This window comes from Indicator indicator, chromosome 2 (genome assembly GCF_027791375.1).
Source record: "Indicator indicator isolate 239-I01 chromosome 2, UM_Iind_1.1, whole genome shotgun sequence".
Taxonomy (NCBI): Eukaryota; Metazoa; Chordata; class Aves; order Piciformes; family Indicatoridae; genus Indicator; species Indicator indicator.
In genome coordinates, this window is record NC_072011.1 from 66879708 (window position 1) to 66894919 (window position 15212).

A 15212-nucleotide genomic window follows, 5' to 3' on the forward strand; every position below is an offset into this window, starting at 1 on the left:
TCCTCTCCAGTCTCAATCTGCCCTCTCCCAGCTCAAATGCATTGTTCCTCCTCCTGGCATTGCCAGCCTTTCTAGCAGGATCCCTCCTCTCCTTTCGCTCTCTGCTCTGTATCACATCAGGAGCACAAGCGAAGTAGTCACCAATCACTCAGAATCAGCCCTGGATTGATATCCAGGATTGCTCCACCCTAGGTGCAGGACCTTGCAGTTGGCCTTATTGACCCTCCTTGGGGTTCTCCTCCACCACGTCTCCAGCCTGCCCAGGTCCCTCTGGATTCCAACCCCTTTTTCAGCTGGAATAAAGGAAGATACCAAAAGAGAACTCCTGTTGCAGTCCTCCTCTGCTCAGGGGTTCCCATACAACTTCACTTTCCAGCATGAGCTGGTGAGCAGATGCAGAAGTCACTGCACCCAGCTTGGTTATTGATTTGTAGCAGAGCAGCAGACAACACTGCAGAGCTGTAGCTTAAATATTGAAACATTTCTGCTAGTATATTAGAAATTAAACTAATGAGCAGGAGGGGAAGTAGATATTAATAAGAAACTTGCTCTGAAGTAGAAATTAAACTGCACACAACTTAAGGATTTTTTCCCTATATCTTGAGAAGCTTAATTAGAGCCTGGCCTTTCATCACTGAATCGTTTTTATCCCAACACCTTTTCAAGAGATTTTTCTGAGCCTTAAGCACTTTATGCAAATTTCCTGTGATCATTTTCTCTCTAGCAGTGGCTCCAGGTAGCAGAGCTTTAGTGCAAGCAGCAAACACTGTTAGATCCCAGATTCAACCCCAGGACAGAAGCAAGGCGGGGGTTGCCTCTGCTGTTCCTGGTGCTGTGTGGAGCAGAGACTGTGGGCAACTGTTCTGTTTGGACAGAAGATTAAAATGGCTATGATTAAAATCAAAGTTTGAGTCCCTTGCCTCTGATTCATAAAATAGTGACCTTTTAGTTAAAAAATGCAGCTTCAAGATCCTTGAGGCCTTCAGAACCTGGTCCAGTGGGAGGTGTCCCTGCCCATGGCAGAAGGTTGAAACTGGATGATCTTAGGGTCGCTCCCAGCCCAACCCATTGCATGAACCGATGAGGGAAAATTGCTTATTTAAAGAACCACCCCCAGCACCAGCTCCAATGCATTCAAGTAGCTCAGTTAACAGTTTCCTGCCCTCACTTGCCCAGGCTGCTCTGTGAAGAACTCAGCTGAAGAGCAGAAGCAGCACAATTCTAGACTTAGTTTGGTAGCAGTCTAAGCTCTCACATCCTTAGGGGTGTAAATCATAGAATGGAAGGGAGCAGCTCCATGGAGAAGGACCTTGGACTGCCAGTGGACAGCAAGCTCCCCACAGGACAGCAACATGCTTCTGTGGCCAAGAGGGCCAAGAGCACCCTGGGGCTATCAGAAGTGTGGCCAGCAGGGCTAGGGAGGTTCTGCTGCCCCTCTGCTCTGCCCTGCTGAGACCACAGCTGGAGTCTTGTGTCCAGTCTGCGGCTCCCCAGTTCAAGAGGGACAGGGACCTGCTGGAGAGAGTCCAACACAGCCTCCAGAGCAGCTACAAAATGTACTCAAAGAAACCCAAAACTTGGATTCACTTCACTACCATTTCTGAAAGGCCTCAAGACAGAAGGCAGAACAGCCTCCAGCTAAGAAGCAGGCAGATTCCAACAGCAGCTGCATTTCTCAGAGCCTGGGGGTTTTGCATGCTAAGAGTCACTAAATATGGCTAAGGGCCTGAGTTTTCTATCAAACAAGTGTCAGGAGATTCCCAGTACCTTTGGATATTGTTTGACAGGGATCAGGACTCTTTCTGCCAGCTTGATGTTTTTGTTGCTGATGACATCCAGGTATTTCTTCTCTTCATCTTCCTTCTTGCCTTCAGAACCTTGAAATTTCTCTATTTCTGAAAGAAACCAAGCAGTAAAAGAGAGGGCAGTGAGTGACAGGAGATTTGCCATCTCAGGAACATTATCCTTGCACAGCTCTCCTGCTGCTCGCACTCCTGTGGCAGCTGCTGCTGTTTCCAGAGCACAGCCTGGAGCTGCAGGTCCTGCTCCTCACCTGGCTGTTCCCCAGCTCAACCTGAGGCCAAACGATCACCCTGGGGGCAGAGGAGGCTTAGGATTCTGTCAGCCTGCTGAAGAGGAGACCATCCTCACAGCTCAATCCACAGGGCTGCAAAGACATTTTGTTCCACCCTGCTGCAGGCAGCAAGGAGCCCTTCAAGCAGAGCAGGCTGCCCAGGGCAGCAGTGCCATGGCCAGCTAGGGGAAATGGCTTTACTCCAAAGGAGGAAGCTCAGGAGGCAGCTGCGGCTCCGTGGGACGTGCAGCGCCCAGGCACAGGAAGCCAGTGTGGAGGAGCAGAGTGACAGCAGCCTGAAGCCCACCAGGCTGCCACCCGCTGCTCAGAGCCACAGCTCTGCAGCTCTCCTCACAGGAGGACTGGACAGAGGGAGCAGCCTCCAGCAGCACCCAAGCCATGGCACAGGAGGACTCCAAGAAGCAGACCTGCCCCATGTGCCCCAGGCCCATCCGGGACCAGGCCCTAGTGATGGTTTGCTACCAGTGGCTCTGCTGGGCTGCATCAGCTGGTGGGCAGCCAAGCGTTGTGTCTGCCCTGTCTGCCAGGAGCCCTGCTGCCACCTCTGCCACCACCTGGCACCCCACACCTACAGCATCTGCCAGGGGCCCTGCTGCCACCTCTGCCACCATCTGGCACCCCACATCTATGACCACCTATGACTACCAGCAGCACTACCAGTGCTGGGTCAGGCTGGCCTGGGGGTCTTCCAGCTTCAATTCAGGCTTCCTCCAGCAGTGTCTGTGAAGCCTCATGTGCCTGCCCCAGCTATGATGACAGCTGGGTGCTGGCAGCTGAACTCTGTGCAGTTCTTCCTTCTTACCTCTTCCCTTCAGAGCAGCACAGACAGCACTGTTCCTGTCAGCTGAAGGCACACTTGGAAGCTGCTGAGCTGTTCTTTTGTTTATCTCTGGTTTTCTTCCACAGAATTGATTGGCTTGCAAAAGCTCTCCAAGGTCATCCAGTCCAACATCAAGCCAACACCACCATGGCCACTAAATAATTTCTGGAAGTGCCATGGCCACACTTTTGTGCAACACCTCCAGGGCTGGGGACTTCACCCTCTCCCTGGGCAGCCTCTGTCAGTCCCTGACCACTCTTGCAAAGAAATTTCTCCTCATCTCCAGCCTAACTCTTCCCTGGCACAATTCCAGGACATTTCCTCTCCTTCTGTCACCTGAGACTAGGCACAAGAGCCAAACCCCCAGCTCACTGCAGCCTCCTTTCAGGGAGCTCAATGAAGTCTCCCCTCAAGCTCCTCTGCTCCACACTAAACACCCCCAGGTCCCTCAGCTTCTCCTCCCCAGCCCTGTTCTCACCTGAGCATGGAACTACTCCTAAGAACAGAGGAAGCAGAGAGTGTGAAGCAGAGCAGAAAAGGAAGGCAGCAGAGCTCACCAAGGCATCCAGAGCAGATTCATTTCTGAACAGAGCTCTGGAAGCCCTCGACTTGAACATCCTGCAGCAGTTGTGCTGCTGTGATGTCGAAGGAAAAGCAAAGCAGCCCTCTGTCAAGAAGGGTTTTCTGTTCCTTCTGCTGTGTGAAAGTCCTTTCAGCCAGGCACTTGAGGAGATGCTGAAGAGCTCTTCTGGAGCAAACAGCAGAGTTGTGCTATATGCTCTGTGGAGTGGAACAGAGCAGGGGTGAAAGATGAGTCAATCGATGGTTCAGGAAGCCCCACAGGGAGCTCACCACAGAATTTAAGTTGGAAAAGACCTTTAAGAGCATCAAGTCCAACTGCTAACCCAGCACAGCCACATCCACCAGGTGCCTCAGCACCACAACTACACAGCCTTCGAATCCCTACAGGGATGGGGACTGCACTGCTGCCCTGGGCAGCCTGGGCCAGGCCTGGACAACCCTTTCAAAAAAGAACCCTCAAAGCCAAGAAGTTCCTCATCTTTAGATGGAACTTACTGTGTTCAGGTTTGTGCCCATTCAGCAGTCAGCCACATGAGGAGAACACAGCCCAGGATGATGGAGGACTGGGACCTTGCAGCTACAGCCACCCCAGACTGCATTGGGTGGCTGAGGAGCTCTCAGCCTGCCACCTGCCCACAGTGTCCTGCTGCAGTGTTCTGTGGGCACAGGCAGGGGGCTGACACTGAGGAGGGCACTGACAGAAGGCTGAGGTAGTGGCATGGTGATTTCTGGAGCAACTGCATCCCACACACAGGGGACAAGAGGGGAAATACAACAGCACAGACAAATCAGAATGACCTCGGCACAAAAGGACAGTCAGGGCTGGGCTTCCGGCTTCTGCTTAAAAGGTAATGACCCTCCAGCCCCTACATCAGCCTGGAGCCTACTGGAACCATAGTCATGGAATGGGTTGGAAAAGACCTCTGAGATCATCCAGTCCAGCCAGCAACCCAACCCCACCATGGCCACCAAACCATGGTGCCAAGTGCCATGGACACACCTTTCCAGAACACCTCCAGGGATGGGGACTCCACCACCTCCCTGGGCAGCCTCTGCCAGTCCCTGACCACTCTTGCCCTGCTGCTGCTAGCCACACCATTGCTGATCCAGGTCAGGCTGATGGTGGCCTTCTTGCCCACCTGGGCACCCCCTGGCTCATCTTCAGCTGCTGCCACCCAGCACCCCTAGGGCCTTTTCTGCTGGGCACTTTCCAGCCACTCTGCCCCCACCTTGGAGCCTTCATGGGGTTGTTGTGCCCCAAGGGCAGGACCCAGCCCTTGGCCTTGTTGAACCTCATCCCTAATGGCCTCAGCCATGGATGCAGCCTGGCCAGGTCCCTCTGCAGGGGCCACGTCCCTTCCTGCCCTCCCTCACATCACCACTGCCACCCTATTGAGTGCCTGAGGCTGCCTGGCTGCCCTCACCCAGCCCATCCATCTCCACTGCACCGTGCAGGCTCAGTCATTGTGAAAAGTGGAACTAAATGCTCACTAGAAATATTTATCACACCCCATTAAGGAATTCATCAGCAGGCAATCAGAACAGATTAACAGTTGAGGAGCACTTAAAAATAGAAATGCAGTTGGCTTGAACCTCTCCACAACACCAACAAGCAACAACCTGGACCTGCCAGCACTGGGACAGAGACAACAGCCAGTGGCTGCACTCTGGTTATTGCCCTTGCTCCACCTGCTCAAGAGAGCTGAGAGCAGCTTCTGTCACCAGGGGTGTAAAGGGCCTGGGCAGCACTTCAGTGATGCCTGTTCTCTTCAGGGGCTTCAGCAGTGGTCTGGGTGAGGAACCTTGAGGGCACTCTCAGCCACAATCTGTCACATTGCAGATGAAAATTGGGTGGCAGTGCTGATCTGCAGGAGGGTAGGAAGGGTCTGCAGGGGGACCTGGCCAGGCTGAGGTGGTCAGGTGAGGCCAACTGCATGAGATCCAACAAAGCCAAGTGCTGGGTCCTGCCCTTGGGTCACCACTACTCTCTACAGCTCCCTGAGGCTGCAGTGAGGTAGGGCTTGGGCTCTGCTCCCTAGTCTGAGGTGAGAGAATAATAGGAAATGGCCTCAAGTAGTACCAGGGGAGGTTTAGGTTGGAGATGAGAAGAAACTTCTTGGCTGAAAAGGTTCTCCAAGCCTGGCCCAGGCTGCCCAAAGAGGTGGCCGAATCTCCATCCCCAGAGGTGTTTGAGAGGCAGAGATGTGGTGCTGAGGGCCATGGGTTAATCCCAGCCTGGGCAGAGTCAGAGAAGGGCTGGACTGGGTGATCTGAAAGGGCTTTGCCAACCCCAATTACTCCATGGTTCTGCCAACCCCAATTGTTCCATGGTTCTCTGACACCTCCTCAACTGACAAATGGTTTTGTGCTTGCTGGAATGGACGCAACCCAACCTGCTTGAGCCCATTGCCTGCCAGCCCCAGCCTTGGCAGCTGGAGTGGTTGGGCTGGGTGCAATTCAGGGGCTTTCCCAACCCAAGTGATCCCCGGGCTCTGTGATTCTCCACTGTGACAGCAGGAAGCATATCCCAGGATCAAGAGCAGTGGTGCCACTCTCTTTACAACTCCTGAGCTGCTTTGCCAGCAGAGCTTTAAGCCTGAATTTCATCTGCATTCTCATTTTTAATTAAGAAAACCCAGCTGCATCTCTGAATTCCAATGAGGCTGCTCCTTGGTACTTTGGTCTTATGAAGAAGCTTCATAGTCCTTTATGTCAAATCAATGTCATCAAGTAAACACCTGCCCCCTAGGACCACACCACCAACCTCACTGCAGGCACTCTGGGCTTCTCCACCGCCCTTCAGGAGATCTCTCCTTTTCATCCGTTGTACACCTCACAGATCCCAAGGACAACTACCTTCAGTTCACAGACTGCACTGGGCTACAAGGAACCCTCCAAGGTCACCTTGTCCAACCCCCTGCAGGTAGCAGGGACACCTCCAGCAGGCTGCCCAGGCACACAGCAAGGCTGAGCTTGAACATCTCCAAGAATGGGACAACCTGTTCCAGCGTCTCCCCACTCTCACTGTGCAGAACTTCCTCCTGATGTCCAGCCTAACTCTGCCCTGCTCCAATTCCAAACCCTTGCCCCTCCTCCTATCCCCACAGCTCCTTCTGAACAGTCCCTCCCCAGCCTGCCGGCAGCTCCCCTGCAGATATTGAAATGCAGCTCTGAGGTCTCCCTGGAGCCTTCTGTTCTCCAGGCTGCACAGCCCCAACTCTCCCAGCCTGACCCCACAGCAGAGGCTCTCCAGCCCTCTCTGATCTCATCCAGCCTCACCAGCTTTCCCATTCCACGACTCTCAGAAGCTCATATGCTGCCAGAGCAGCACTTTCGAGTCCCTACTCACAGCAGTCTGAACCTGCACTGAGCATGACCTTGCTTAGTCAGTCCCACCTGAGAGGGATCAGGGCCATGTTGGCTTCCCTTCCCATCTTGTGTGGATTTCAAAGCCCACTCACAACACTCTGCCTGGAGAACAGCCTGATTTATTTGTCACCAGCTCTGCAGTGCTCACAGCAAATAAAGTGAGGCCTCAGGTTTTGATTGAATGCCCTGCAGAGTTAATCAGCTCCAGGGGCTGACTCTGGTGCATAAGTACTTGATTTTACAGGTTTGAATGCACTCCTGAATTTTACAACTGCTTGCTTGCTTCAGTGTGTTTTGAAAAGGGTAAATTGATGCAATCAATGCCCAGAGAGGTGCTGGACTCTCCTTCTCTGGAGACGTTCCAAAGCCCCCTGGCTGTGTTCCTGTGTGACCTTCTCTAGGGGTCCCTGCTCTGCCAGGAGGGCCAGGCTCAATCACCTCCAGAGGTCCCTTCAGCCCCTACCATTCTGTCCTTCTGTAGCAAACCCATTTGCCTGAGCACCTCACTAAACATGGCTTCAGCCACTGGAACAAGCTCCCAGGGATGTGGTAGAGCCCCAAGAAATAAGTTTAAATTGAGATTGGACCGGGATTAGTCTGGATGACCTTTAAACTTCCCTTCCAACCCCAACCACTCTATGACTCTATGATTCTGATTTTGTTCAGAAGATACCTCTAAGATCATTGAGTCCAACCTACAACCCAACCCCACCATGGCCACAGGTTTCTGGAACACCTCCAGGGATGGGGACTTCAGGATGAAGACCAAACAAAGCTTCACTGCTGCAGTTTGTAAACCATAAAGCAGAACACTGAGTGATTCCAACTAGCAGCAGCTTTTAGAGTGCTCTGGATGTGGGTTTCTGGCTGCTCTCTGCAGCAGCTCAGGTGCAGGGGCCCCTCTTTATTGGTGCCATTGAGATAATTGTAGCTGATTTTCTTTGCAGGCTGTTAAGAACTTGCAGTAGCAATTTTCTCATCTGAACTAAATGTATAAATGATGAGCAAAACGTGACTTGGCATGGAGGCAGCCTCAGCACTGCCTGCAGCCCAGCAAGGCTCATCAGCTGTAAGATGTACTTGAAGTCTACATCCAGAGATGAAAGGCTGCCCCCCTTCCTTCAGGGAAGGGCTCCAGCAGCAAGGAGCAAAGAGCCTCTCAAAGCTAACAGGGAGATTCTGACTGTGAAGGCTCCTGCACCAGGAGCTGCCATGGCTCATGCTTGGGCACAAAAGAGAAATGCTAAACATCAACCTTAAGTGCTGAATAAGCAGGACCCAGGCTTCCTAACACTGCTCTGCTTGTGAAGTTGTACAGCAGAGCTGGGAGAGAGAATCACAGAACTCTTTGGGTTGGCAAAGCCCTTCCAGATCCTCCAAGTCCAGCCATTCTCTGGCTCTGCCAAGGCTGGGGCTAACCCATGGCCCTCAGTACCACATCTCTGTCTCTCAAACACCTCTAGGGATGGGGACTCAGCCACCTCCCTGGGCAGCCTGGGCCAGGCTTGGAGAATCCCTTCAGTCAAGAAGGTTCTTCTGATGTCCAACATAAACCTGCTCTGGTGCCACCTGAAGCCATTTCCTCTCATCCTATCACTTGTTACTAGGGAAAAGTGGTTCAGTGGGAGGTGTCCTATGGCAGGGGGTTGGAACTGGATGATCTTTAAGGTCCCTTCCAACCCAACCCATTCTGTGACTCTATGAAAAGAGACCAACCCCCACCTGGCTCCAGCCTCCTTTCAGGGAGCTTCAGGGAATGCCCATTTAGGAATGAACCCAACTGGACACCAAAGACTCTTTTTGCCCTAGCAGCTGTCAGGGCTTCTCTCTCCAAGGACTGGCAGTAGAGTTAAGATAAGTTTAGCTTTGGATTCCTTCCAGCTTAAATCCTGAGACACCCTCCCCCTGCATGACTCCCAGCTGCAGGCACCCGAGATCATTTCACCAAGATGAGGTAGCTCCTCCAGATGATTTCGGTAAAGGTCTCCAATAAATGGTGGCTGTAAAAGGGTCGTTTGTCTTCCAGACTAACTCCTACTGAGGGCAAGATCATTTCCTTGGCAGTGCTGTGAGAGGCCTCCGGACCAAGCCTCCCTTCTCAGTGTCTGCACCTCAGGCTATGGACATTGAAATGAGGAGAGATGAGGAAGTTGGACACCTCAGAAGTCACAGAGAGTCTAATGGCATTCCCAGTCCTCAGCATTCCAATGAGGCACTGAGCTCCAGAGGACCTTTTGCCAGCCTGATCAAACAGTGCCTCCTGGAACAGTGTCAGCAGCAGAGATACCTCACAGGTTGGCAAACATCTTCAGTTTCATTCCCTCCCTGCCTGGAGGGGAGCAAACGCAGAGCCAGCTGCTGTCTGGGCTGGGAGCTGCTGGACAGACACAGCAACACTGCAATTTGTCATGGCTGGAATTAGAACCACAGAACGACCCTCTAAAGTCACCCAGCCCAACCATCAGCCCAGCACCGCCATGGCCACTAAACCATGGCCCCAGATGCCATGGCCACACCTTTCTGGAACACCTGCAAGGATGGTGACTTGACCACATCTCTGGGCAGCCTGATGCCCAGGAGAGAAAGACCTGGGGGTGCTGATCAACTGCCAGGTGAGCCAAGGGGTGCCCAGGTGGGCAAGAAGGCCACCAGCAGCCTGGCCTGGAGCAGCAATGGTGTGGGTAGCAGCAGCAGGGCAGGGATTCTGCCTCTGGACTGGGCACTGGGGAGGCCACAGCTTGAGTGCTGGGTTCAGGTTTGGGCTTCTCACTCCCAGAAGGACATTGAGGGCTGGAGCAGGTCCAGAGAAGGACAACAGAGCTGGGGAAGGGTCTGGAGAAGAGGGCTGGGGTGGAGCAGCTGAGGGAGCTGGGGGTGTTGAGGGGAGACCTCACTGCTCTCTACAGTGCCCTGAGAGGAGGCTGCAGTGAGCTGGAGATTGGGCTCCTTTCCTCAGTATGAATTGATAGGACAAGAGGAAATGACTTGAAGTTGTACAGTGCAGGTTTATGTTGGACATCAAATGAAGCTCCTCACCTGAAAGAGTTCTCCAAGCCTGGCCCGATATGCCCAGGGAGGTCGCTGAATCCCCATCCCTGGAGGCGTTTCAGAGAGGCAAAGATGTGGTGCTGAGGGCCAAGGGTCAGCCCTGGCAGAGTCACAGAGTGGTTGGACTGGGTGAGCTCAGAGCTCTTCTCCAACCAAATCCATTCTGCGGTTTTATTCTACAATTATTTTCCCAACAGCTGCATCAGTTCCCAGATGTCAAAGGACTTCAGAAATCAAAAGGTTTCCACCTTTCAGTGGAACCTTGCCAAGAAGCAGCAGATGCTGGAGTGCCTGATGGACACTTCAGCAGGGGCAGAGACATTCCAGGGCAGCAGTGAGCCATGCTGTGTCTTCTGGCTGTGGAGGACAAATAGCAATGTCCACAGCCAGCAGAGCAATGGAAGTTTGCAAAAGGACTTTGTTCCTATCACATGCAGCCATAGATGACCCAAACCCCTATTTATCATCCCATATAAATGTGGAGGATCTTCAGAATCACCTAATTTGAATCATTAATGTTGGAAAAGCCCTCAAAGATCATCAGGTGCAGCCTTCTAGCCAGCACCTCCATGACCACTATACCATGGCCCCAGATGCCACATCTCCTGGTTTCTTGAGCAGCTCCAGGGAATAATTAGGGATATTGGATAATTTTTTCAATATCAACCTAAAAATTGCATTTTTAACAGTGAAACTAGCAACAGGATTAAGCTATTCCAGGAGGGGTTTGGGGAGGTGAAGGTTTTTAATCTGTTGAAAGTCTTAAGATGAGTTCTTTGTATGTTTTTTAAATTATTATTATTTCCCCTCCTTTTTAGGACAAGGAAAGAGAATCCTGCTGGAAATCAGCACAGCTAATTAAAACATGACAGGGTTTCCATGGGGGCTGTACTCTCCAGGATTATGTTTGCTTGCACATTTAGAAACAATAATTCTGGATTTAAAGTCCTAAGGATCAGAGACATTTCTTCTGAGCCTCTTTTCACCTAGGGACCCTCCAAGATCAGAGTGAAACTCAGAAGCAGCCTGCATCTTACAGATGCAGAAGGGTGTTCACTGGATGCTCATAGTACAGGGAAGGAAGCCAGCAGCTTCAGGTCCTCTTCTGCTGAGCTGCAAAACTGCCCTGCTCCATCCCTCAATGTCCTTCTGGGAGCGAGAGCCCAAAACTGAACCCAGAACTCAAGCTGTGGCCTCCCCAGTGCCCACTCCAGGTGCACAATCCCTGCCCTGCTGCTGCCACCCACACCATTGCTGCTCCAAGGTCAGGCTGCTGGTGGCCTTCTTGCCCACCTGGGTACTCCCTGGCTCATCTCCAGCTGCTGCCACCCAGCACCCCCAGATCTTTCTCTCCTGGGCACTTTCCAGCCACTCTGCCCTCACCTTAGAGCCTTCCTGGGGTTGTTGTGCCCCAAGGGCAGGACCCAGCCCTTGGCCTTGTTGAGCCTCAGCCCACTGGCCTCAGCCATGGATGCAGCCTGGCCAGGTCTCCCTACAGAGCCTTCCTCCCCTCCAGCAGATCACCACTGCCACCCAGTTTAGTGTCATCTACAGGTTGACTGTGGGTGCCTGAACCCCTCACCCAGACCATTGATGAAGGTATTGAAGAGCCCTGGGGAATCCACTGGTGACCACCCACCAACTGGAGTTAACTCCATTCCCCTACACTCTCTGGGCCCAATCATCAGCCGTGCCTGGCACATGGCTGCTGTGGAGAAATCAAGTCCCTTTGCTCCTTAACAGCAGCCAAAGAGCAGCTCTGTAAATCCATTTTCCAACCCAGCCAAGCTGCCCAGACACAGGCTGTGTTTCCCAAGTCAGTCCTGCAGCCTCCATGGGACAGCAAAGCAAACAGTAATGCAAACTGTGGTGTCAGCACAGATGTCCTCCCTCCTGAGGGCAGCACCAAGATGAGCAAAGACCCAAGCAGCAGGCAAGCGACCGCTGGCAGGAGGATAGCAATGGAGGGTTTCACATGAACCTTCCACAGCCATCCTGCTGAGGCAGCGTCAGATAAGCCATCTGCAGCAGCATTGCCACAAGCAACTTTCAACACAAAGATCTGGCAGAAATTAACCAGTATCAGAGGGGTGACTTGAGAAGGGCACAGGTTTAGCCAACAGCCTCCCACACCTTGGGCTGAAGGTGGGATTGTCACCATCAGCACTGCCAAGACAACGGTCCTGTGCTTGGGTCACAACAACCTTGCCACTCAGCCTGATGCCACCTGCACATCTGCTGAGGGTGCCCAGCACTGGTCCCAGTGCGGACCCTGAGGCACACCACTGGTCACCCATCTGCATCTAGACATCAAGCTGTTGACCACAACCCTCTGGATGTGATCATCCAATCAATTCCCTGCCACTGGACAGTCCACCTGGCATCCCAAGCAGACCCTGCCAGCCCTATACGTGCCCTTCCCCGGCGCACCCAGCAGCAACCAGCTGATGAATTCTTTTTGCCTGCAGCAGCTCCACTCCTACCCTGATGAAAGTGCTTTTCCAGGCAGCGTTGTCAGCTGCAAACTGCATCTCTAGGAAGCTGCCAGATGGTGTTCTAGAGGCTAATGTCAGCTAGCTGCTGTGAGCTTGGCATCAGCATTCCCTGCAGGCAACCTGCTTTCATCTTCCAACCACCCCCAAGATCCAACCAAGGCCAACGCCCCTGCCAAGATCCAGCCCAAGCCTAAGAAGAAACAAGGAAGCTCCTCATGTGTCCCACCTCAGCTGCCTGAAGTGCCAGTGCAGCACAGAGCTGGCACCAACAAACACCTATTTTATTCTCTTTTCGTCTAACTTCAGTTTTCTCCTCCATGCATTTTCCTTCTTTCCCATGCAGGCTCTCAGCAGACACTTCCCACCTCTGGGACAAAAGCTGAACTGCAGGGAGGCAAACCCCACAGCACCCAGACCCGGCAGGAGCAAGAAGCAGTGTGGCTGCCTGTCCAGCAGCAGAGCAGCCGTGCCAGGAGTAGGCTATTTCCAGCAGTGCTCAACTTCAACTCCCAGGTTGACAAAATGCAGCACTCCAGCACAGCCTGGGCTCAGGATCCCCATCCACAACCAACCAAACACACACTGATGGAGGGGAACATCAAGATAAAAGGTCACTGCTGCTCTTGTAGGGCTTCATTTGTGATGAGTTTCCTGCAGACCTAGCACAACTGGGGACATTATTCACCACCTTTGTGCTCCTCTGGATTCATGACTCCATAATTGGACTCAACCACAGACTGAATTCTCTGCCTTGGACACAACTTGGGATTCACAGATTGCACTGGCTTGGAAGGAACTCTCCAAGGGCATCTTGTCCAAGCCCCTGCAGGGATACCTCCAACCAGAGCAGGCTGCCCAGGGACACATTGAGTCTGAGCTTGAATATTTCCAGGGACGGAGCCTCCACCACCTCCCAGGCAGCCTGTTCCAGTGTCTCTCCACTCTCACTGTGCAGAACTCCCTCCTAATGTCCAACCTAACCCTGCCCTGCTCCAATTCCAAACCCTTGCCCCTCCTCCTATCCCCACAGCTCCTTCTGAACAGTCCCTCACCCAGCCTGCCTGCAGCTCCCCTGCAGATATTGAAATGCAGCTCTGAGGTCTCCCTGGAGCCTTCTCTTCTCCAGGCTGCACAGCCCCAACTCTCCCAGCCTGTCCTGACAGCAGAGGTTCTCCATCCCTCTGATCATCTTTGTGGCCTCCTCTGGACCCTCGCCAGCAAGTCCACATCTCTTTAGTCTTCAGAGCCCCAGAGCCGACAGTATTCACCACCTCTGAGCATGAGTTTATCTGGGTTTGTGACTCTGAAGCTGTGATCCTCTCAAGGGCCCAACCACACATATTTCTTTGCCTTAGTCTTACTTCAGGGCTTGATGGGTTGTCTTCAGTCATAGATTCATGACTGAAGGGTTGGAAAAGGACCTCAGAGCTCATCCAGTTCCAATCCCCTGCTACGGGCAAGGACACCTACCACCAGCCCAGGTTGTTCAAGGCCTCATCCAGCCCAGCCTTAAACACTTCCAGGGAGGGGGCATCCACAGCCTTCCTGGGCACTGCCCTTGTCTTGGTGGGCTGCCTGAATTCTGCATTGTTCTTCACTGCTTTGTGTCATTAGGTTCCAGGCTGAACAGGGACCTTCAGAGTTCACATGACAGGAGAAGAAGGGTTCTAAGGGAACTTGATGGATTACCCTTCTGCAGAAGCTGCCATGCTGCACCACAAGGCCTGCACCCAGTAACTACCTGGAGCAGCTGTTGGGAGAGAGCTTAAATGAAGAAGTTGCTCAACAAGCCCCAGCTGAACCTGTTCAACCATCACTAGGAGAGCAGAGCCAAAGGCAATGCACAGCAAGGTGCCACCAACAGCATTTTCTGTACCAGCACACAAACCCCGAAGGAAAACCACGCTCTGTACGACACAAACGTGGATCTCACTCGTGCCTGGCACAGCGCAGGCAGCCTGGACAGTGCCACACCGATGAGTAGCAGCCCTACCAGACATCCTGGTGTCTCCAGCGCGGGGGACGGGGCTGGAACAGGTCTCCCGCAGAACCAGCACCTTCCTTTGTGCGTGCAAAGCAGGACGGGGCAGCCCAGGGGCAGAGCCGACACAGCCCCGGGGCGAGGGCTCGCAGCAGGGTCCCTCAGCCCGGAGCCGGGGGAGGCTGCGGCGCACACAAACCCCGCACGGCCGCTGCCCGGCCCCGGGGGAGGGCTGCACAGCTGGTCCTGCGCATCGCCACGCTTGGGCAGCCCTCCCCCGGCCGCTCCCCAGCTTTCGCTCGGAGACTTCTTCCCGCCCCGTACCCTCGGCAGTGCCCGGCCGAGGCTGACCCACCCCGGGGAGGCCTGCGGGAGCGGTGGCAGGGCTGGGCCGCACAAACCGGGGGGCACAGCCTTACCGTCGGCCAGGAGACGCATGGCGTGAACAAAGGAGGGGTCCAGGCTGTCCTTCTCCGCCAGCAGCTCGGGCAGGTACTTCTCCTGCTCCATCGCACCGCGGCCCGGCTCCGATCGGTGCTCCGGGGCGGGCAGCGGTCGGTACCCGACTCCTCTCGATGCTCCGTGAATGAGTAGCGTTCGGTGCACGGCTCTTCTCCGTGCTCCAGTAATAGGCACCGCTCAGCGCCAATCTCCTCCCGGTACTCCGGGTAAGGGGAGCGCTCGGTATCCGGGTCGTTTCGATGCGCCCGAGCTGGGAAACACTCTGCACCTGGCTCCTGCCTGGCCGCTCCCCCGGCCCCGCTGTGTGCCCGCCGCCGCCTGCAGCTGCCCCGCGGGCGAGGGCTGCCCTGGGCGGGCCCA

General features: G+C 53.9%; 1 protein-coding gene across 1 annotated transcript in view; it reads right to left on the bottom strand.

Moving 5' to 3' along the window:
* KHDRBS2 (KH RNA binding domain containing, signal transduction associated 2) overlaps positions 1-14900 on the bottom strand; it is a 47267-nt gene extending 32367 nt beyond the window's left edge. Inside the window, exons 1-2 of the mRNA XM_054397578.1 lie at positions 14810-14900; positions 1768-1895 (exon numbers count right to left, since the gene is read on the bottom strand). Of these exons, the coding sequence (XP_054253553.1) occupies positions 1768-1895; positions 14810-14900 (219 nt within the window). The remainder of the gene's footprint in view (positions 1-1767; positions 1896-14809) is intronic.
* Between the last annotated feature and the right edge of the window lie 312 nt (positions 14901-15212).